Below are 23,237 nucleotides of genomic sequence, written 5' to 3'. Positions count from 1 at the left end.
CCCAGCTCTACTAGACTCGCAGCCCAGTCTCAGCCCCAGCCCCAGTAACCCAGGAAATATTATAAATAAAATGAATTTTAATATATATTGGAATAATTGTTAGAACGACTACGGGCTCGATTTTTGGACGTCCGAGGGGGTGGGTTCATGGCGGGGGGGCTCCGAAAATCAGGGATTCCCAGGACGGGTCCGGAGCCCGGCTCCAACCCGCCCATTTCCGGGTTCCCCAGTGACACACTTAGAAGCGCACGCAGCCCCCGCATGCGGGACTCCCACCGGCAAATAAAGCCGGTGGGACCCCACTTAAACCAATTAATGTGATAGTTCAGGTCATTAGCAGACCTGATTTGTAGGATATTTTAGGAGGGGTGGGATTTTCAACTCAACTGAGTGTATTTCCCCTACTGGGGGAAACACTCCCATTGAAATGGATGTGTTGCAGCCACCAGCCTGTGGCAGCTGCAAAGGTCCATTTGACAGGTGCAACAGGCCACTCTGCCACTTTGGACAAAGTTTGGCCTCCACCACCCTCCTCCTAACAACAAAATTCACAAACTTGCAACCTCAACCCCGGTGTGCAGACACATTTACCTACCTTGTGGACCCCCTCAAACATACATCTTCCGGATTGGGGCCGCTGTAGCTGCAGTTATGACCTCCTCAGAGGACGAACAGCCTCGCCAGCCACGCCGTCCACCTCTGACATGTGGAGCTCCACAACACAGTGCTGTGACACATCCACCTGCACAGCAGGAGGGAGGGCAACCACAGAGAGAGATGCGTCGCAGAAGGCACTACCCTCGCCACAGTGCCTACAAACCGAGGCTCAGCTTCCTGGACCTCTCTGAGCAGCAGTGCACATGGAGGCTTAGAATCACTCGACATGTAGTTGTACACATCTGCAGCCTCCTTCATGCCGAGCTGCTCCCGGCTGGCCCGAGCACCACCTTCTTACCTGTCGCTGCCAAAGTCACCGCTGCCCTCAACAACTTCTCCTCCGCATCCTTCCAGGGTGCCACCGGGGACATCGTCAGCGTCTCTCAGTCGTCTGCACAAAAGAGCCCTGCAAATACACCTACACCCACTCTGCAGTGACACAATGGGTGGCATGAGTTGTGGGTCTTCATGGTGATCCTCAGGAAAGGGCATTATTGCACAAACCAGACAAGATTTGCAAAGATGTGGCAGTAGTGATGACAATATAGTATGTAATGTGAGTTGATCAGAAATCAAATATAAGTAAAAACCATGACAAACCCTCAAACACCCTTATGCATCCTCTTCATGCTCACGACACGTTTGCCTTACGCTTCCTACTACACATATGTGATGCATGCCCTGTGGCTGCAGCACAGGTAGTGGCAGGTTGGGTGAGGCTGACCGTGAAAGAGATGCACGAGAGGGTGAGTATGAGACAGAGCCATGAGATTGTATGAGGATTGGGTTGAGTGGTAGTGGCGGGATAAGTACTGGCGAGGTGAGTAAGTGCAGGTAAGATGAGGATGAGCTTTGAGTGGGTGTGAGGAGTGATGTGATAGAGTAGTGTTGGCAGTGCAGAAGGAGATGTGGGGTGGGGGCAGTGATGTGGCAGATGGAGTGTAGGGGAATGAGTAAGTGTACTCACTTCGGCTGACCGACGTAGGTCATTGAAGCGCCTCCTGCTCTGTATGCAGGTGCGTGATATATTGGTGGTGCTGGTGATCTCCTTTATCACCTCGAGCCAGGCCTTTGTAGTGGCAGAGGCAGGTCACATCCTCCCACCCGCCGGGGAGAAGATCTCTGTCCTCCCCCTCCTCCTCACCCCATCCAGTAGGACCTGGAGTGAGGCATCATTAAACCTGGGAGCAGCCTTCGCCCTGGGCTGCTCCATGTTGCACTTTTGCCTATTTTCTGCAGCATCAGTCAGTGGAGGACTGCCCCTTTAAAAAGGGCTCCTCCAGCTGACAGCCCGCTGCGCAGCTTTCCAGCGCGAAACCCAGAAGCCAAGGTAAGTGCCTTCAATTAGGCTGCGATCGCGTGCGGAGCACCCCATATTCACTAGGTGCATTACCCACGCGCCCAGTCGACCCTCCCCCGCTGCCAACCCGCCTCCCTCCTAATATCGAGCCCTGCATTTCTTATACTTATTACAACAGATTTATCTCCTGCACATTTGTTTATTTTGGGAATGACCTCATCCATATGCACTGAATTTTAAAATATTTTTCTTTTATCCTTAAAGTCACCATAAGGTTAAATAGAATGTTCCTTAAATAGATAGGTTTAGATTGCAGTTTCAAATCCCACATCGCTTGCCCTTGGTCAGGTATGATTCCACCAGTGCCAGACAATCTCCGGGACCTCAGCCATATGGATCTCTTCATATTTGAGCCCAGACAGTGAATGTTGGCAAGCTGTTTAACTATGGAGAACATCACAGCCACAGCCAAGGCCAATCCTGCCCAACAGAACAGTTAATTTTCCAAATGCTGATCCTCCTGTTTCTAAACTTTTTTTTAAAGCAGTAGGGCTGGTACTCAGCAAATCATCAGACCCTGTAGTCCCAACACCAAGTGAGCCTGGTGTCCCTGCTTAAATTGCTACCTCTGGTCAATGATTAATTCATGTTTTACTGACAAAAAGTAAAATTGAAACATGAGAGTTTTATTTGGAGATCATCTCAATTTTTACATCAAGTTTATCTTCTGCCTGTTTACCTTCCATGGCACCCAAACTCTGTGCTATCTGTATGTGTGTGTGTGTGTGTGTGTGTGTGTGTGTGTATCTCTCTCCCTCTCTTTATTTCTGCCTGCCTTTTCCCACACATTTCCAGCTTTGGGTTTCAGGTGCTACTGCATTCTCTCCTTGTTCGGGTTTTTGGCCTTGCCCTGTTTCTTCCCCAACTTATTATCCTGTCCTGCCCTGCTACTGCCTAGGACCACACTCCCAGTTTCTCCATCACCTGTTTGTGTTATAGTAGCTCTTGGGCACACCAGTACCAGCTAGGGCCTTCTAATCTGGGCCTAAGTCTTAATTTTCTCTGCCACCCATGCATGTTACAGCAGCTCCCAAATAGGCGCACTCACCCCACCCTCTCCCTCCAAACCCAGTAACCACCTCCAACATAGTACATGATGGGTCTGATCTTGTTGGGTGCCTTGGACTTTAAAAATGCTAAAAGATACAAATTTAGTGAACCAATAAAATAACGTGTGTAAGAGGCATTAAGAGATATTAGGAGAAACAAAACAGTTACAGAGATGACAATGAGAGAAAGTATATGAGAGCCATACAGAAAGGGAGAAAGACTGGAAGACAAACGAGGACAGAGAAGGAAACAGAAATAGTTACAGGGAGACAGACATGATTTGTGAGAGGGGAATAATTGGGCCAGGGTGCACAGACATAATCAAGTCCCTGTTTTAAAGTCCTATAACAATAACAACAATTTGCATTTATGTAACACCTTTAATGTAGTAAAAAGTCCCAAGGTGCTTCGCAGGAGCGTAATCGGACAAAATTTGACACTGAGCCACATAATGAGTTATTAGGGCAGTTGGTCAGAGGTAGGTTTTAAGAAGCTTCTTACAGGAGGAAAGAGACAGAGAGGTTTAGGGAAGGAATTCCAGGGCTTAGGGCCTAGATAACTGAAGGCACGGCCAATTATGGAGGGGTGATGGAAATCAAGGATGCAAAAGAGGCCAGAATTGGAGGAACACAGAATTTTTGGAGGGTTGTGGGACTGGAGGAGGTGACAGAGATAAGGAGGCGAGGCCATGGAGGGATTAGAACACAAGGATGAGAATTTTAAATCTGAAGCGCTGCTAGACTGGGAGGCAATGTAGGTCAGCTAAAACAGAGGGGTGATGGGTGAACGGGATGTCATGCGAGTCAGGATACAGGTAGCAGAGCTTTGGATGAGCTGAAGTTTATGGAGGGTAGAAGATGGGAGGCCGGCCAGAAGAACATTGGAATAGTTGAGTCTGGAGGTAACTAAAGCATGGATGAGGGTTTCAGCAGCAGATGGGCTGAGGCAGGTGCAGAGACAGGCGATATTACGGAGGTGGAAGTAGGCAATCTTGGTAATGGAGAGGATATGGGGTCAGAAGCTCAACTCAGGGTCAAATTGGACGCCAAGGTTGTGAACAGTCTGGTTCAGCCTCAGACAGTGGACAGGAAGGGGGATGGAATTGGTGGCTAGGGAATGGAGTTTCTGGTGGGGGCCAAAGACAATGACTTCGGTCTTCCCAATTTTCACTGCCCTTATTTTAATATAATACTTTGACAAAACTTCCAGCAATTTGGGAAGCAGAGAAGTAGAGTTAGTTGCAGTATGGGAATTTCTCTGCAGTGCGGGCTGAGAAGCTGGAAAAGCAACACTGAGATACCTCTGCACCACCACTGGCAGGAAGATATAATTACAGTGTGAAAAGTTTACATAGAATCATACAGCACAGAGGGCAACCATTTGGTCCATTATGCTTGTGCCGGCTCTTTGAAAGAGCTATCCAATTAGTCCCACTCCCCTGCTCTTTCCGCATAGCCCTGCAACTTTTCCTTTTCAAGTATTTATCCAATTCCCTTTTCAAAGTTACTATTGAATCTGCTTCCACCACCCTTTAAGGCAATGCATTCCAGATCATAACAACTCGCTGCATTAAAAAAAATTCTTCTCATCTCCCCACTAGTTCTTTTGCCAATTATCTTAAATCTGTGTCCTTTGGTTATCAACCCTCCTGCCACAGGAAACAGTTTCTCCCTATCTACTCTATCAAAACATAATTTTGAATGCCTCTATTAAATCTCCCCTTAACCTTCTCTGCTCTAAGGAGAACAATCCCAGCTTCTCTAGTCTCTCCAGATAGATAGTTTCCATTATAAATGTGGACATAGTAAATTATAATGGAAAAAGTTTTCACATGAAGCTTTCCGAGTTAACATTTTTAATATATTATAGATTGTAAGAAATAATAGCCATATCATCTGAATAAAAGTATTAAAAGTGTTAGGTGATGATTCTCTTGTTAATGCATAATGTTAAGGCTCTCTTTGGTTCAATGTTTTAACAAGATGGACTCTATAGTTTGTCAAAGAATCCCCAAAGTAGGACTAATTAGACACCAATAAGTCAGGTTATACTAACAATGCCATGTAAATTAATCTTGCTGTACTGTATTACAATATCTGAGTTATGCTAAACTTATTATATTCTAGTAATGACAGTTATGCTACAACTACCAGGCTGACACCAGGGTAATTTTGAATGTGCTACAAGCCAGTTGCATTGAGTTATACTGCCCTGCTTGCATCACTCTGCACAAGCAAAGCACAGCTTTGTAGATCCACTTAAGTACATATGAACAGAGCTCTACAACTGGCCTCCAATTCCTGGTGAAATTTCATGAAGCAAAATGTTGAATTATGTCAGTTCAGCTGTGGTTGTACTCCATCATAACAGTTAATCAGAAAAAGGGGCTTTCAGCTGAAACCTCAGGCTATTTTAAGGGTGCAGTTTCCCATCGCTAATGACCTACTGCCAATTTCAGATAAAATTGATGAATCAGCCAACTAGTTCGCTTTTTTTAATTCAGACCTGTATCGAAGTGGAACAGAATGATTTTAGTTATTCTATATTTCCCCTCTATTCCTCTGTTTCTCACTGATCCAACGCATGGCTGTAAAGGTCGGCAGACAATGTGTTCCCAGGCCTCGGTCGATGCTGCTCAGCAACTGGCAGCTGAGAGAGTGGCCTCAAGTGATTTGGATTCTCATTCCTTATGGGAAAGTCCCTTCCCTCTCCAGATTACATGGCCATAATTAGAAACTCCAAATATGCAAAGCTGATTACAGTCCAAATCCTACTTCTTGGTACTACAATGTGTCGCAGCTCCAACACACTAAACACCACAAAACTCTAATATTAACTTATAAAATGATGGTACTCCTCAGGCAGTTCACTGGTTTAATGACAGAATGCAAGTTCTGCCTAATAATCTGCAAAGCTGCAACATCTTGGCCTTAGACAGGACGTAGTAAAGGGGCCAAGCAGAAACAAGATACCTTTCCAGACGGGGGTGAGGAAAAATCGAAGATAAGTCAACCTGTACCAGTCCCACAGACCTTCTAATACAGCATCTGATTCTTAATCAGAAGGTGACAAGTTCAAACCTGGGGCCACACTGCTGAATACTGAGGTGAGGTGTTTGATGTCAGTCATAGGTGTGGTGAGTTGATAACGATTAGCTCCACTACAATACAGTCATATAAATGCAGAGCAACATTGATAGGACTAGAGAGTATTCCATGTCCTAAACTCTCATAATGACTAAAATGAATATATGGTGGCAAATGGCCAGCAAGGATGAAAAATGAGGGGAAGCAACACAAAAAGACTGTAAAATCCTGCTGTGTAATGTGTTAATAAATACTATATATTAACATTATTCAGACCTTTAGGTTGTAATTAGCTGTTATCGGCACAGTTGTTCAATTGAATTGCTTTTCTTTGAGTAGAAAAATTGATGTTATTTATTGTGCAATAACAGTATACATTCAGCATTTAGAGAAGAATAGTTGTCAAATTACTGCAGGTAGTGGTTAATAATGCTTGAACATTCTACTCTTCCAGGTATGACACAATTACCAATCAATGGGAGACAGTGGCACCTCTTCCCAAAGCTGTGCATTCTGCAGCTGCAACTGTATGCGGTGGCAAAATCTATGTATTTGGTGGCGTGAATGAGGCAGGACGGGCAGCTGGCGTTTTACAGTCATATGTCCTTCAAACAAACACGTGGACTTTCATTGAATCTCCTATGATAGGTAAAGTAGAAATCATCCCTAAAGGAACATTGCACAGATTCCAGAATAGTGTTTGGCTTAAGAGGTGCTTGTAGAAAGATAGCAGCATCTACGTTTCCTTCAGTAGGCCTGCAGGATGCTAGCAACGTCGCCTCTTGAATACATATCAAACACAATGGCCCTGAAATTCTGCGAGGGATCTACCAGTCTCCTGCTGGAGTTATGACAGGAGACCAGTAGAACCCCTACAGAATTTCAGGGTCAATAATTCCATTTTACTGTTAAATCTGACCAGGAACTTGAGTTCAGTGAGAGTTGTTAAAAATTTGGATGTTTTATCATGATGCTACCAGTTTGCATAAGAAATCATTATATAATATGACACGTAGCAAAAAGATAAAAAGCAGATAATAAATGTGCAAAAAACAAAACCTTTACATTGTGAATCTGAGCGAGATTTTGGGCAGCTGGCAGTTCTTGATCACAGACACCTCGGCTTATTCATTTACATATTTTACCAAGAGTAGCATTACCTAGAGTCAGTGACAGGTGGAAATGAAACATATACATGTCAGAAAGCACTGAGCTGGACGAGGACAGCCACTAGCTTTATAATAAGTGATAAGAAAGCAAGCCATAGTCTTTTATCAATGTTTCACATGAACACCAATGAGAACTAGCTGGCTAATTATTATCCCCTATCATCCTGTTCAATCAAAAGTAGTGTTTCAGCCAAATGGATGTCGATTACCTGCTGTATCAGCGGAATAGTGGGATAGAATTATACAAAAGAACTTCATTATTATTTAAATATTCCACGATTATGATTAATGTATTATGGAAATAAGCTATTTTCTTACTCTGAATGTTAATCGAGCTTTATGTTAATTTATTGATACTGTAAATCTGAAGGAGGCTTGTAAGCATGCCTTTGATTCCCCTACGTTCAGGTCCTGATCTTGGCTGGGCTGTAAGGAGGGGGAAGCACTGAGCAGGAGAGAGGCACTTCTCCATGGGGACAGAGAGAAATTTGAAAGGTGAATTACCCGGGCCACACCCATCTTCATCTCCAAGTAGCTGGTCTCCGCTCAGTGCCTCCCCATAGCAGCGTGGCTGAGAGTGGGAAATCAGCGGAGTGCAAGACCTCAGGTGCAAACCAATAACTCGCGATTCCATGGTTTCATGTACTATGTTCTCCAGTACGCTTCCTAATCAGGAAAAATAATGAGGATACAACTATTATTTTCCCCAATGAATAAACCTCCAAAGTTCAAATGCTGTCTCCAGTAACTGTATTAACTGGATAGATGTATTGCAGCTGCTAGAAAATTCTATATTTGAATGCCAGGGTGTGACTTTTTTTTTCTTGAGTGTATATCCATTTTTCTCCCCTTCTCCCATTATTAGGTCTTCCCTCATACCTGTGGGTCATATACCATAAGGGTGGGCTGGTGGCAAGCTTTTAAGCAACTGTATAGTCAAGAAGCATTTAATAACAGCCCGATGGGAAAAAAAAGTGTGGTTTTCTCTCCCTCCTATGAGAAGATGTTTGGCTTCAGCCAGATACTTCCCTGACCAGCTTAGCTAAAATAAGGCATTCAGGAGGGGGGGAGCTCAAACCCCCATGAAACAGTGTTAGCAATCCAATTTACTGTGTTTCCCATCAGGAACACCTTTTGAAAATGAGGATAGATGGAATCAAGCCACATATGAAATACTGCTTTATTACGCTTTAAGTCAGTATAGTTCATTGTATAAATATTGTAACACATACTGCAGTCTCTGAAGTCTCAAGATATAGTGAATATTTGTTAATTATAGGATTAAACGAGGGATTGCACTGATATTGTTCCTCAGCATCTTATCTGAATGCCTAATAGTGAGGTGCTTACTAATTGCAAATGTCTAAAAAATAGTAGGTCCTTTAGTTTTGTATAACATTTATTCTAATATATGATGAATTACCATTAAACTGCACATGTTCCAACAAAATTATTAATGTATTTTAAGATAGATAGCAGACAAGGACATGCATATGGAAAATACCAGAGGAACAATTTAATGAATATGTGCTAATGGTGAGTCTCGCCCACCAGCTGAGCATATTGTGAAATCAGAAGTGAATGGAAGAGGCTTCCTGAGTTCTACTCCAATTTCAAGGATCCCAGGTTGCCAGCACTGGACAGGATTGCCGATTTTCTGGGAGGAGAAATTCCTGTATTCCTTTCTCTCACTTCATATATATTTGGGATAAGGAAACAACAGTGATTCTAATGACTGGCTCAGGATAATTACTGATTTGGTATTGCTGTGTTCCAAGCTGGCTTGAAAATTTAAGTCCTCAAAGATGCATCTCAAGATTTCTGTAGTATTGTATTATATTTTTTCTCTTTCCTTAATTCATTTCATCCTTAAAATATGGATGAATTTTCTTGAGGCCCCTCACACTCCGCAAGGCTGACTTTAGCTTGTCCGACTAGTACAAACGAGGCGATAATGCATTAAAAATGACAGTGCATTACTTACCGCCACATTTGTGCCTCCATTGCAGCCACCGCCATTTTTAAAGTGGCCTACCACTGGGCGGCCGAAGTGCTTGCTTCAGGCAGGAGGTCCCTTTTAATATGCAAATTGGGTCCTATGACATAAATAGAACCCCGATTAGCATTTTAGGCGATGATGAATTAGCAGCCCGTTTTACACCCAGTCTGATTTTCTTTTTCATGGACATCAATACCACTAAAAACCAATTTCACCCCATTTAATGTTTACTAGTTTACAATTTATATTTGTTATTTATTACCAGGTTTCTATTAGAACTTGTTTTGTCACAAATGCTATTGTTACTGGTTTGTTTCAGTACACTTATTGGTCTCATAGGTTTCATTGCAGAGTTATTTTTGATAGAAAACATACATTTTTAGTGCTGTAGAGATCTCAAGGCTTAAACAGGAACATGCATCAAATACACTAGAAAGCAGAACACTGACTAGATTATATGATATCGTACTCGTAATTCTTAGTCCTATATTATTTTGAAATGCTCTATCTTAACTATTACTGAATAACTAAGAATTAACATGAGAAAATTCCACATAAAGTAAGCGTTGGATTTATTTTGTTCTATCAACAGATAACAAGTACGCTCCTGCAGTCACTCTCAATGGTTTCGTCTTTATTCTTGGAGGTGCCTATGCCAGGGCTACTACTATCTATGACCCTGATAAAGGCAATATCAAAGCAGGCCCAAACATGAATCACTCCAGACAATTCTGCAGGTATGAATAATCAGACACAGCAGCCTTTTCACACTTCTTAACATAAGCAAAGCTATTCAACTGGAAAATTGAAAATGTAGTTCTGTTAACTTAAGTATATTTTATTCTTTTCATAGCTTTAATGTAAGAATTTATAAAGTCAGCCCAAAGAAGGTTTTAGCTTTGGACCTATTTAAATTCTGCATCACTGCAGAAACAGTTAAACATTTACTTTAAGTTCAAGTCAAGGAGAAATCATTGGCACCCTGTAGTTCGAGTAGTAATGATCTTGACCCCATTCTGACAACTTCTGAATCCCAGTCTCAACTCTCATTTGAACAGTATTTGCCCTCAAATGCTTGACTCACACTGATCCTCAGCCATACTGATTAAATGGCACATTTTACAGAGCCAAAGCTCTCCATCCCAGAGGGAATAAAAGTCCAGTTCCAACCTTCAAACGTAGATCTCCTGTCACATTAACATGGGGGTGACTGACAGTAGCCATGTGGAGTTCATAAAGGCAATTTTCCAGGGTTTAGTATCCAATAGCATCTGGTAAATGGGCGCTATGCACAGGAAAAATGAGTGCTAATCCTTTGTCCCCATTGTACATCTGAATTTCCTGTATGGCTTTTCAGGCGATTTCACTTGAAGACGGTGCACCAAAGTAAATTGCATGCAAATGAGTGTCAGAGACATGTGCACTCAGATTTTCATCTCTAGCACCAAATACAGTTCAGGACAAACTGCTCCCCCAAAAAACCTGGCACTATAACTTCCAGAGCTGCCATTTAGGTGCTGTCTGTCGTAAAGAGATAGACTGTTCTTGTCAAGAAAGGTCTTTATTATTGGCTTTTCGGCTTCAGAAATTGTAAAATGTTGTAATTCTAGTTCACTCACTGATGGACACCATGTTTGGTGCAGTGGTTTCTCCCCTTTTTGCAAGATGGCTTAGTTGGAGGAAAAAGAGAAGCAACAACCACAGCCCCCCTGACAGCTGCTGAAGATATTCCACCTGGCCCTCTCCAGAGCCACAATCAACTGCATCACTTGCAAAGGGCAGGCATCCTCCTTTCACTTTTCTATACAATAGCTCCATCCCATATCCCATAAAAAGAATCCTCCCAGTCAAACCTTCACTTTCCTCATATCTCCAAATCTGTGTATACCACCATGTTTGTTTTCCCTGTTCATAATAGAACAGTGATTGAGTTCCAACCGTGATTTATCACCACTGTGCATCCCTCTTACCCACTTTTTCCATGGTGGCGGTGTGGGTGCATGGCTACCAATCATAGTCCTACTAACAGGAGACTGGGAGGAGGGACTAAGCTGTGTCTCGTTCACTTGTTCTGGGAAGAGATGGTCCTTGTGGCATTGATCATGAGTAGTTTTGGAGTATGGTGTTTATATATGTTACCTTTTACTGATCTGATGTTGCTGCTTTGTTTCTCATCAAGGACTTGTAGTTATTTCTTGAGAGCTTTGTTTATCTATTGGGGTGACTATGGGATCTGGTAGCATTTGGGATAGATTTCAAACCTACGAAGCTGAGGTCAGACAAGTTTCAAGCATGCAGCTTCAGCACAAGATAAGTTACAATGAAAAGATCCTTCAGTCGATTTGATCAAATGCTTCTAGAATACAAACCCTACTGTTTTCCCATTACAGCCTTTAGTGTCTAAATCAGCAGCATTCTGACCATGCAGCACTCTCTCAGCACTGCACTGAAATGTCAGCCCACAAATCCACAACCTTCTGACCTGGAATGAGAATGCTAGCAATTGAACCAAGCTAGTGCAAAGCCAAGAGGGTCACTGCCACTGTGATTCATGTGACCTTCTCGGAGGTCCCTGGTTCTACACTTACGTCAGGAGGTTTAAGAGTCCTCTGGAAGAGCTGATCTGTGGTGCCTTTTCCCCATGCTCTAGGTTACCGTCTCCCTTTCTCTCTGCTTTTTATCCTCTCAATGTCACTCTCTCCCTGAACCACGTTCCACGTTTTCCTCCTGTGCACACTTTACTCTTTCCTTTGATTTTTCTTTTGACTGTCACTGGTTTTAGTCCTTTCTTTGTTACTCCAGCAATCTCTGCCAACTGCATCCTCTCCTTCAGTGATCTGCAACTGCTGCCTTTTCCTCCAACAATCTCTGACGACATGCCAGAGCTGCTGGAGCCAAGACCAGAGTTGCGGGATTGGGAGTAGCTATATTCAGCATCGAGCAGAGAGCCGCAAGCGAGCACAAAGCAGTTTAGACAGTGAGCAGGACGGGGAGAAGCCAGAATCATCAGCAATTGTCAGTCTTTAATCCAGAGCATGCCCATGTGTTCTTCATGTTGAGCTATAGGACCTCAGACCTGAGTTGTACTGGGTTCTGCACTACAGCATTGTAGACGAGTATGGTGCTCTCTGCTAGCAGGAGAAGGTGTCCCTAGCTTCAAAGCTGGTAATTTTGCATGGGGAGGAAGGAGACATCAGTGCAATTGAATGGTAGGATGGATAAGTATGTGATCTTTTGTGTGAACTATTACATTTTTTATGTATTAACTAAGTGATATAATATATTTTACTGTTATATAAGGGATCAATTTTTTGAATTCATGCACCCCTTGGACATACTCAGCTGCTGAGTGTACATATCAGAAAATCTGCTGTGCTGCACATGATTTCCCAACCATTATTACTTATAGTGGGGTTTGTGAGGAACTGTCACGGCAGCTGAATGTTGGAGATTTTTTTTTTGCTGCGATGTGATTGCACAGGAAATTTGGCGGGGGAGAAAGATTTTTGGAGTATGATTGGTGAATAACAAAAATAGAACATAACCATTTGGAAAGGAGAAAACAAAACACAGTTGACTGAATTCTCAGCCCTCCTGCCCAGTGGAAAGGAGATGGTAGCACCCTGAAAATGGTGGGCAGAGATTGCCCCATTGCCGTCATCGCCGGGGTCTACCACTGGGCAGTCGGAGCAGCCCTCTGAGTCATGTGGTAGGCCCATTTAAAATGCTATTCAGGGTCCTATGACGTACTTAGGACCCCGATTGCCATTTTTGGACTGAACTGGGCAGAGCCTGTACCGAGCACATTCCAGCCACTATCAGATGGCGGCCTGGCCGAACAGGATAGCAAGATTACTCCTCCAGGCTCCACAAAACCTACCTGGTCCATGGCCCTCCAGCTTCCCCTCCCTCCAGCGCTCGGGGCCACCCCTTCTTACCTACCTTACCATGCGACCCAGAGGCTGCCCGGGACGCTCGATCTCCAATCATAGCCCGCTGGCCATATGCTAATAAGGCCCGGCTCTCAAAATGGACCAGACCTCACACTGGGGATACCAGGTGGCCATCACCAGCCAGTTGCCCAAAGTCCACTCGGCGGAAATCCACCCCAGTGACTTTAAATAATGAGGAAGAATAAAACTGACGTTGAAAGAAGAAAATTGATGGACATTCGTGACAGGCACTAAGTCCCAATGTTCAGTACAAAAGAAAAGGGATTGAAATTGTACTGTGCTATATTCGAATCAAATGCACTAACATATTCAAATTAAATTCTTCTGTCCAATATTTTAACAATGGCGTTAATTTGTTCATATATTAATGGACTAATGTCTTTGAAATAAACAAAAATGTTTTATATTCTGCTCAGCGTGATTTCAAGGCATAAACTTTTATTAGATCTATTTTACTGCTCACCTCACCCTCATCCCAGAATCTAATACTTATGATGCAACCTTCTCATTAAAATATTTTGAATTGTTAATATAAATCTCGCCACTTGAAGCCTGGGAGAACCCCTTCCCACTGGCAGCTTTTCTGAAATTTGGTATATTAAAAAAAAATGCAAGGTTATTTACATATATATAAAAGCTTTGAATATAAATATTTTCATCTATTTTCCAAATGCACTTTTTCAGCACTGTACCGTTTAAAAATATTGGTATTGTGAATGATATTAGAAAACATTTTGGGGGGGAAAACATACAAAGAATATTGAAATGTATGTAAGGATTGGATATCAAAATTCTGTTCAAGCGACCGCTCAAAAGAGCCAATTCTTTCATGTTTCAAATTACCTATTTAGTATTGGAAAAAAATAATAATCTAACATGAAGTAGTCAATAAAGAACTAAATCCTATTACCTATTCTATAGTAAGCAAAGGTAATATGACATTTCCTTTATACAGAAACCCCAATCAAGAGAAGGAAACATTACTATTGTCTAGCAGTGACCAGCACAATCAGTGATTCCATTGCTACTAGTTGTACAGTGCTCCATAGCAACAGTGATTTTAATGCAAACATATTGGGCCCGATTTTACCAGGGGTGCGGGTTCCCCACTGCTGATCTGCGCGTCGGGCGGGCTGCGCATGCGCAGTAAGATCTGTCAGCTGGAGGCGCTCTATTTAAAGGGGCAGTCCTCCACTGACAGATGCTGCCACAAACAGAAAAAATTACAGCATGGAGCAGCCCAGGGGGAAGGCTGCTCCCAGTTTAATGATGCCTCGCCCCAGGTATCATTAGATGGGGTGAGGAGGAGGGGGAGGACAGAGATCTTCCCCCCGGCGGCCGGGAGGAAGCGGCCTGCCTCTGCCACCAAGAAGGCCTGGCTCGAGGTGGCAGAGGGGGTCAGCTGCGCCACCAACATATCGCCCACCTGCATACAGTGCAGGAGGCACACCAATGACCTCAGTAGGTCAGCCACAGTGAGAACACGTAGTCTTTCCCCTACACTCCGCCTGCCACAACACTGCCCCCACCCCACATCTCCTTCGGCACTGCCAACACTACTCTGTCACATGACCCCTCATACCCACTCAAACCTCATCCTCATCTTACCTGCACCTACTCACCTCGCGAGTACTCACCCCGCCACTACCACGCAACCCAATCCTCATACAATCTCATGGCTCTATCCCATACTCACCCTCTCGTGCATCTCTCTCACGGCCAGCCTCACTCAACCTGCCACCACCTGTGCTGCAGCCACAGGGCATGCATCACATATGTGCAGTAGGCAGCGTAAGGCAAATGTGTCATGAGCATGAAGGGGATGCATAAGGGTGTTTGAGGGTTTGTCATGGTTCTTACTTCTATTGAATTAAAGAACAACTCACATCACACATTATATTGCCTCCGCTAGTGCCATGTCTTCGCGAATCCTGTCCGGTTTGTGCAATAATGCCTGCTCCTGGGTATCCCTATGAGGACCCACCACTGATGCCACCCAGTGTGTCACTGCAGAGTGGGTGTAGGTGTATTTGCAGGGCTCATCTGCGCAGACGACTGAGAGACACCGGGGATGTCCCTGGTTGCAGCCTGGAAGGCTGTGGAGGTGCCCTCATGGGCACCGAAACCCAGGGGGCGTCGGCCCAAAGCATCTACCAGGTCAGGGCATGAACAGGAGCTACCTGCCACCACCTCTGCTGGAGCCACAGGGGTAGCACCACGTAGGGGTGCCAGGAATCGAAAACCCAAAGTTCCGTGAGCACACAGGGATTGCACCAGGGTGTTTGTCTATTTGTTATCTTTTTATTTCCAGTCTTTGAATGGCAACACGAAATAAAGTCACTTTTTCTCACCAATGCTGCCACCTCTTGTCCATAATTCTGCGGCTTGTGCAATATGTCTCTTCCGTGCGCCTCATCATGACGACGACCACCCCGTCCCACCCATTGGGCATAATACAGTGGGTGCAGGTGTACAGGCACCACTCTTCTGTGGAGGGAGCCTGTATGGACCCTCGTCTGTGCACGTTATGACATGTGAACGCCTCACACAGTGTGATGTTAGGAGAACCGTTGGCATATCAGTGCCTCCCTGGCCTGACGAGCACGCAGGTGAGCCGTTGTTCGGGCCATGGGTCGTTCCTCCTCCTCTCGCTCGTACTCCTCCTCTTCCTCCTCCTCCTCCTCCTCATTGTCGTCCTCAATGTGGGTGGCGGGTGTGCATGGGGCCTCCTCCAGCGGCACCCCTCTCTGTAGTGCCATGTTGTGCAGGGCACAGCAGCCAACTATAATTCGTCCCACTCGGAGTGGCGTGTATTGGAGCGCTCCCCCGGAACGATCAAGGCACCTGAAGCGCATCTTGAGCAGCCCTATAGCCTGCTCAATTGTAGACCTGGTAGCAATTGGCTGTCATTATATCGATGCTGCGGCTCGGTAATGGGGTTCCTCAGAGGTGTCATAAGCCACGTGTGCAGGGGATATCCCTTGTCGCCGAGGAGCCAGCCGTTGCCGATGTTTGGTGCGTGGAAGAGGGGCGGGACGGTGGACTCCCTGAGGACGAAGGCATCGTGGCAGCTGCCAGGGTATCTGGCGCACACGTGTAGGAATCTCTGGCGGTGGTCACAAATGAGCTGGGCGTTCATGGAGTGATACCCTTTCCTGTTGATGAACAGCCCTGGCTCATGTGGAGGTGCCCGTATTGCTATGTGGGTGCAATCGATTACACCCTGCACCCGTGGAAAGCCAGCCACATCATGGAATCCAACCGCCCTCTCCGTCTGGCTGCGCTCATCCATGGCGAAGTTGATGTAGGTCGCGGCCCTGCGGAACAACCCATCGGTGACCTGCCTTATGCACTTGTGTGCAGACGACTGACAGACCCCGGTGATGTCCCCCGTGGCACCCTGGAAGGATCCGGAGGCAAAGAAGTTGAGGGCAGTGGTGACTTTGACGGCGACGGGTAAGAAGATGCTGCTTGGTCCATCCGGGAGCAGCTCGTCATTAAGGAGGCTGCAGATGTCGGCGACTACCTGGCGAGTGACTCTGAGCCTACGTATGCACTGCTGCTCAGAGAGGTCCATGAAGCTGAGCCTCAGTCTGTAGACCCTGTGCGGAGGGTAGTGCCTCCTGCGACGCATCTCTCTCTGCGGTTGCCCTCCATCCTGCTGTGCAGGTGGATGTGCCACAGCACCGTGTTGTGGGGATGCACGTCTCTGAGGTGGACTGCGAGGCTGCTGAGGCTGGTCATGCTGTTCGTCCTCCGAGGATGTCAATGCAGCACCCATCTGGCAGGTGTAGGTTTGCGGGGTTGTGCACGGTAGAAAAGTGTGTCCTCGCACAGGGGTTGCCCTTCCACGCCGGTGAATCTTCTTGCTTGGAGGAGGGTGGTGGAGGGCAGGCGTTGCCCAATGTTACGGAGTGTCCTCCTGCGTTGGTGAAGGCTCTCCCCCCCACCTGTGGAATGCACCTTGGCAGCTGCCACAGGCTGCTGGCTGCAACACGTCCGTTGGGAGTGTGAGTGTTTCCCCCAGTATGGGAAACAGTCTCATTTCACCGTAAAATCCCACACTTGTTAAAAAAAAGCTCAATCAGGTCATTTAATGACCTGAAATAGCTAGATAAATACACTCAAGTGGAAGCCCGCTGGCTTTAATTGCCTGCGGGATTCCCACCAGCGGGGGCTGCGCACGCACCCCCGCACGTCAGCGCGGAACCTGGAAGTGGGCAGGATCGAGGCGCGATCCGGTCCCGCTCCTCGATTTCGGGATTTTAGAGGCCCCCCCGCCGAGAACGCACCCGAGACCGGGTGCTAAAATCGGGCCCATTGTGTTAATCACCTCTGACTTTTTCCTCAGGTTTCAAAATAGTCTTGCATGTATAAAGCATTTTATATGGTTCAAATAAATCATCCTGACATCTCAGACATTGATTTATAATAGAGTATTATTTAAATGTTCTTTAAGAAGAATAGCAAGCTCAAATTTCAACAATTTTTTTGTACAATTCACTTTCAGCCAATGTTGTGGGAGGGGGTGAAATTGTGTGATGGGGATATTGTACAGCATGAACCCTTTAGATTGAAGACTAAAGTGCATCCTTCAGGAAGACAGTAATAAAGTGGATGATTAAGAACACACAACTATGAAGAGTGAACAGCAAGGTGCAAATTAATTAATTAAAATTTACAAAATGTGAACAAATAATACATTCAGTGTTTTTAATGTTTAATCAAGTTTAACTATTCTTCAGAATGAGGAAAAAAAAATGCTGTATACAAAAAAAGGAAAAATACCTAAATAGATACAGGATGCAGGCACCAAGAAATTGGACCATACACACTGCCCAAAACCAATTAGATAAAAACTCATGGTTGTGGGTGAGATGAATTATGTAAGTCAATGGGCCTGTTGTATTGTCTGTTTAAAAAATTCCATATATATTGTGATGTAATGCAAGTCTGTATTAAACTTATAGATTTGAATAATTTGTAAAGAGTTGTTTTCTGATTACATGGAAAACATTCTTGCTAATGTAGCAGTTTGTTGTCTTGTAATGAATGCTATTTGTGTAAAAAGAGAGTATATTAATAACCACATGGCAATATAATGAAGGTCATAATGTGCTTAACTGATGCGAGCAATGGCCATAGCCCACATCTCAGTCAATAGTAATATACTAAGCTCTAAAGATAAAAAATGCATCTATTAGCAATTATTTGCTAAAACAAAATATTTTAGATTACTGTTATTGGCACAAAGTCATAACAATGGAGTTATACTTCTGAATTACACATCTGATGCATAATTTTTCTGCTGAAATGAAAAAGGTAAAGGACACCTTGTAGAGAGAGGGTGCTTTGTATAATTATTCAAAGAGCCATAAAACATTACATATTATTCCGGAGGCCTGGTACATTTGATAGTGTTGTAGTCAGGGGTTGCTGTATATTTCTGAAGGATGAATACTGTGATATTTATTCCACTGAAACCTCACATTCCTAAATGTAAAAAGGCAGTACCATTTTTAGCAGAGTAAATTATGTATCACACATTCATCAATCCCAAAGTCAATAATTATGGATGCTATGAAAAGACATCACAAAAAAAAACAATTGGGTTACATGGCAGCCTTCCTGCAAACCAGCTGGTTGTCAAAGATAGGGAGGCTCAAGTGTTTTGAGCTGAAGCTGCTTAGTGAGAATGTGCCACTTACATTTAACAAGGTCGTTACTGAAAAAGAGTGCAATATTTTTCAAAATGAGGTTAAGCAATATAAAAATAGTCACTGAAAGAATATAATATTTGCAAAATGTGACATTTTTTTTGTAAAAAGAATTGGCTGCCAATGTTGTCAGAACTTTTTTTACCCAACCTGATTCAAATGATCAAATCAAGAAATAGGAGAGTTAAACCTGAAAGGTTGTACTGAATTGTTTTACGCTGACACTTTTTCAAAAAATGAAGATAGATAGTTTTAAATGAATGTATGTGCTTTTCAGGGTCATGCTGGGAAAGGGAACAATTTTCCACTTTTGGCACCAAATTGCAGCATTGAGTTCTTCCAGATCAGTTATGCAGAGTCAAGAGCCCTTTACTCTGTCCCAACAATGTGCCTTAATCCCAACATCCAAAGAGCAGGTTCTACTGCACCAATCATTTTCACAAGACATTAAAAGCGACACCTCAAGTGGAAAACATCATAAAAAATACTGGGTTTATGACGAGGTACAGAATTTAAAAGTCAAGATGTAATAGTAAATTTATTTAAGTAAGACCACACTTGGACTCCAAACTGGAGGAAGGATGTTGAGGTAATACAGCGCAGATTCACTAGATGCAGCCTAGAATGAGGAAATACAAATGCAACAAAAGACTTGAAAAATTGGGACTGTCATCCAAAACTTTGCTGCCCGTATCCTAACTGGCACCAAGTCCCGTTCACCCATCACCCCTGTGCTCACTGACTTATATTGTCTCCCAGTCCGGCAACGCCTCAATTTTAAAACTCTCATCCTTGTTTTCAGATCCCTCTATGGCCTCGTCCATCCCTACCTCTGTAACCTCCTCCAGCCCTACAACCCTTTGGGATCCCTTAATCTTTCCAACATTGGCAGGAGAGCCTTCAGCTGCCTAGGCCCTACGCTCTGGAATTCCCTCCCTCAACCTCCCCGCCTCTTCACCTCCCCAATGCTCCTTTAAGACCGTCCTTAAAACCTACCTTTTTGACCGAGCTTTTGGTCACCTGTCCTAATATCTCATTATGTGGCTCGGTGTCAAATTTTGTTTGATAACGTTCCTATGAAGCGCTTTGGGACGTTTTACTATGTTAAAGGCTCTTTATAAATGCAAATTATTGTAGTTGAATTAACAGGGAGCTTCCCATTGCACTCTACCCAGCAACAGTGGAGCTCCATTTGCTAGTCAGGTAAATTTTAATTGTACAAGAGCATGTTAACTAACATTGAATAGATCCACTTTTAAATTTGAACCTTTTGGGCTTCACTTCATATGAAAGCCAAGCGTGGGTGAGATGACCTTTTGAGAAGGTCTCACATCTTTTGCCTGTAGTGCAGTTGCACTCAGATTAAAGCCTGACTCCTGAGTTATAAAGGTAAGTTCTCCAAGACTCCATAGGTGGTGTGGAGCTATGCAGGTTGGGAAGTCTGGCATCCTACCTTTGTGCACTGCATTCGTACCATGTCTGATTTTCAGATTGGCAATCTTGCTTTCCAAAAGTAGGCACCTTTGAAGACCTGCAAAACACAACTGTACATGCCCAAATTATTAAAATGTGGTCACGTGCCAAGTTTCTCAAGGTCAGGCATGGCTCCACCTACAATGTGCTCTTTGCCCATATAAAATGGGCACTTCTCTGGGAAATGGACCTTGCCCGCTTTGGAGTTTTTCTTAAAAGCTAGGTTGTTGTTGGATTTGCATTGACGATTTCAGTGTCATTTTTGGTGACTGAGCAATTCTGTTTTGCTTTATTGTACATTTAGCTTAGTTCATTTAGCCTCGATGTTTGGGACTTTTTACTGCAGCTTACATTTTTTTAAAGAGACACTTGAAGTCTCAGCCATTACTGCTACTGTACAAGGTGCAACACAGCACAATGGCAGGATGGGAACCCCACTGGGTATTCTATCACACTTTGTGACAAGGAAAAGGAGGATAAATTAATGAGGGTGTACCATCTTCAGATGCAAAGGCACCTCAGGGCCTGCATGTGCTTTGGTGATACCCCAGTGCATATACAGACCACCCGAGTCACATCAGGGGAGGTCAGAGGACCTCCATCATCCGTACCACCACTTTAGCAGAGAGGCAGTGACCGAACTGTACCACCTGCTGCAGGCTGATCAGACTACCACGAGGACTAGTACAGTGCTATCCGTAGCTGTGAAGGTGACAACGGCATTAATCTTTTATGCTGCAGGCTCCATCCTGGCTCCCACAGGATATAGCACCATCTCAGGCAGTCTGCTGTCCACAGATGCATAAAGTAAGTGACAGAAACCATGTTTGCCAGGAAAAACACCTTCATAGCTTTCTTGGTGGCAAGGAACATAGGAACAGGAGTAGGCCACACAGCCCCTTAAATCTGTTCCACCATTCAATTAGATCATGGCTGATCTGCACCTCAACTCTATTTACCCACCTTTGCTCATATCCCTAGTGACCCTTACCTAACAAAAAGCTACTGAACTCTGTCTTGAAAATTTCAACTGACCCAGCAGGTCACAGCCTTTTGGGGGATCTAGCAATTGTAGTGTGTACAGATCTTTCTCCAACCGGCAGAGGTTCTAAGACTGCAAGGTATCATAGATTCAAACCCACTGAACCATTGGGACTCTGCGTGTGAACTCCAATGTTTATATCAACAGGAAAGGATTCCCCTCTATAAATATGCAAATGACTAATGCCATCTCACAACACTTCATTTTCTATTTATTCATGGGTACAGTAGCCTAGTGATAATGCTACTGGACTAGCAACCCAGAGATCATTGCCCTGATATTTACTTGGAACCAGAAAGAGAGCGGGGAGGGGCGGGGGTGGGGGAGGAAGATTTTCGAACCTGAAACCCTGAAGTCAAGTTAACGGGTCAGATTCTGCGATCTCAACTCAATTGAACGGTTAAATTTTTTCTTCCGGGTTTCGCAACTCCAAGTTGAGCAGTGGGCGTTGTGCGCACCCAGCGCATCACGATCTGATATCCACTACTTAAAGGGCCAATACAAAAATGGAATTTGGAGGAGATAGGGAATTTAAGCATAGATTCACAAAGAGTAAGGCCAGCTCACAGATTCACTGATGCTTCCCTTGAAGTACTGCTGGGTACAGTGAGGAGCAGGAGGGACATAACTTACCCCAGCAATGAGAGGAAGAAAGCGGCTCCTGTTATCAAGAAAGCGTGGCTGAAGGTGGCTGAGGAGGCGAGCTGCAAGAGCATTGTGGCCCGTTCTTGGATCCAGTGCAGGAAGCACTTTAATGATCTAACCAGGTCAGGAAAAGTGAGTACAGTTGCTGATTCACCTACACCCTGTGGTGTACAACACCCCCCCACCTTTGTCTTGCTAAGCGTAATCCATCACATCACTCCTCACAACCACTCAAGTTTCAGCAGCACCCATCCTTCACGTTCTATGTACTTCCTCACCTCCCCATGTATCTATCCACCACTGCCATTCAACCCAATCCTTTTGCAATGTGATGCATCTGTCTGATAGTCAACCTTACCCAATGCACTGCGTCCATCGGGTGAATACATGCCCTTCAGTCACTCACGGGTCTGTTCTTTTGCCCCTTGTAGGAGAAGAGAGTGCAAGGGAAAGGGAGAGGACTGGAGGTGGCCCTCCACAAATTATGCAGCTCACAGATGCAGAGGAGAATGCCATGGAGATAAGTGGCACATCTGCGTCCCTCTCACTCGGAGATGGAGAGACTGGGAACTTGCAGATACCTGGTGACAGAATTTAAGCATCTTTCACACACATGCTGACTTTACTTCATCAATGACTGAACTACGAGAAGCCTGACTGTGGTGATTGACAAGATTGTTACTTTGCCAGGACTAATTCATATTGCTTTGTTTTGTCTTCCAGGGCCTTCACGCGTACAACAGGTTTCTGCAGAGATGTATGACAACGCTTCCTCAGAGGACCTCATTCCTTCTGAGGGTGCACCGTCACAGGATATACAGCCATACACCAGCGCAAATACTGTCATTTCGGTGGGTTCTGTTAGACAGTTTTCACCTGGTGATTCACCACTCACACGTAAGCACAATCAAACACGAGTGGCAGGGGCAGCTGTGGAGAGTCCGCATTGGGGGGCACACTTCTCTTCACGCTCTGCTTAGCTGGACACAGATACTGAACCCCGGGGGGCCAATGTTGAGAATGAGAATGATTGAGGTACAGCTGCAACTTTGCAAGGTACTGGAAAACGTGCCACACACACACTCC

At 44.6% G+C, this 23,237-nt stretch overlaps 1 protein-coding gene across 3 annotated transcripts in view; it reads left to right on the top strand.

Annotated features, from left to right (window-relative positions):
• LOC137321733 (kelch-like protein 29) overlaps nt 1–23,237 on the top strand; it is a 459,448-nt gene that overhangs the window by 422,395 nt on the left and 13,816 nt on the right. For 2 of the 3 annotated variants that reach the window (XM_067984319.1, XM_067984318.1), the window contains exons 12-13: nt 6,608–6,801; nt 9,914–10,058. In XM_067984319.1, the coding sequence (XP_067840420.1) occupies nt 6,608–6,801; nt 9,914–10,058 (339 nt within the window). Of the gene's footprint in view, nt 1–6,607; nt 6,802–9,913; nt 10,059–10,964; nt 12,050–23,237 lie in introns of those variants that run through there. The other variant, XM_067984320.1, reaches the window with a different exon arrangement.

The sequence above is a fragment of the Heptranchias perlo genome, chromosome 5 (assembly GCF_035084215.1).
Source record: "Heptranchias perlo isolate sHepPer1 chromosome 5, sHepPer1.hap1, whole genome shotgun sequence".
Taxonomy (NCBI): domain Eukaryota; kingdom Metazoa; phylum Chordata; class Chondrichthyes; order Hexanchiformes; family Hexanchidae; genus Heptranchias; species Heptranchias perlo.
This window is presented reverse-complemented; position numbering and strand designations above follow the sequence as displayed.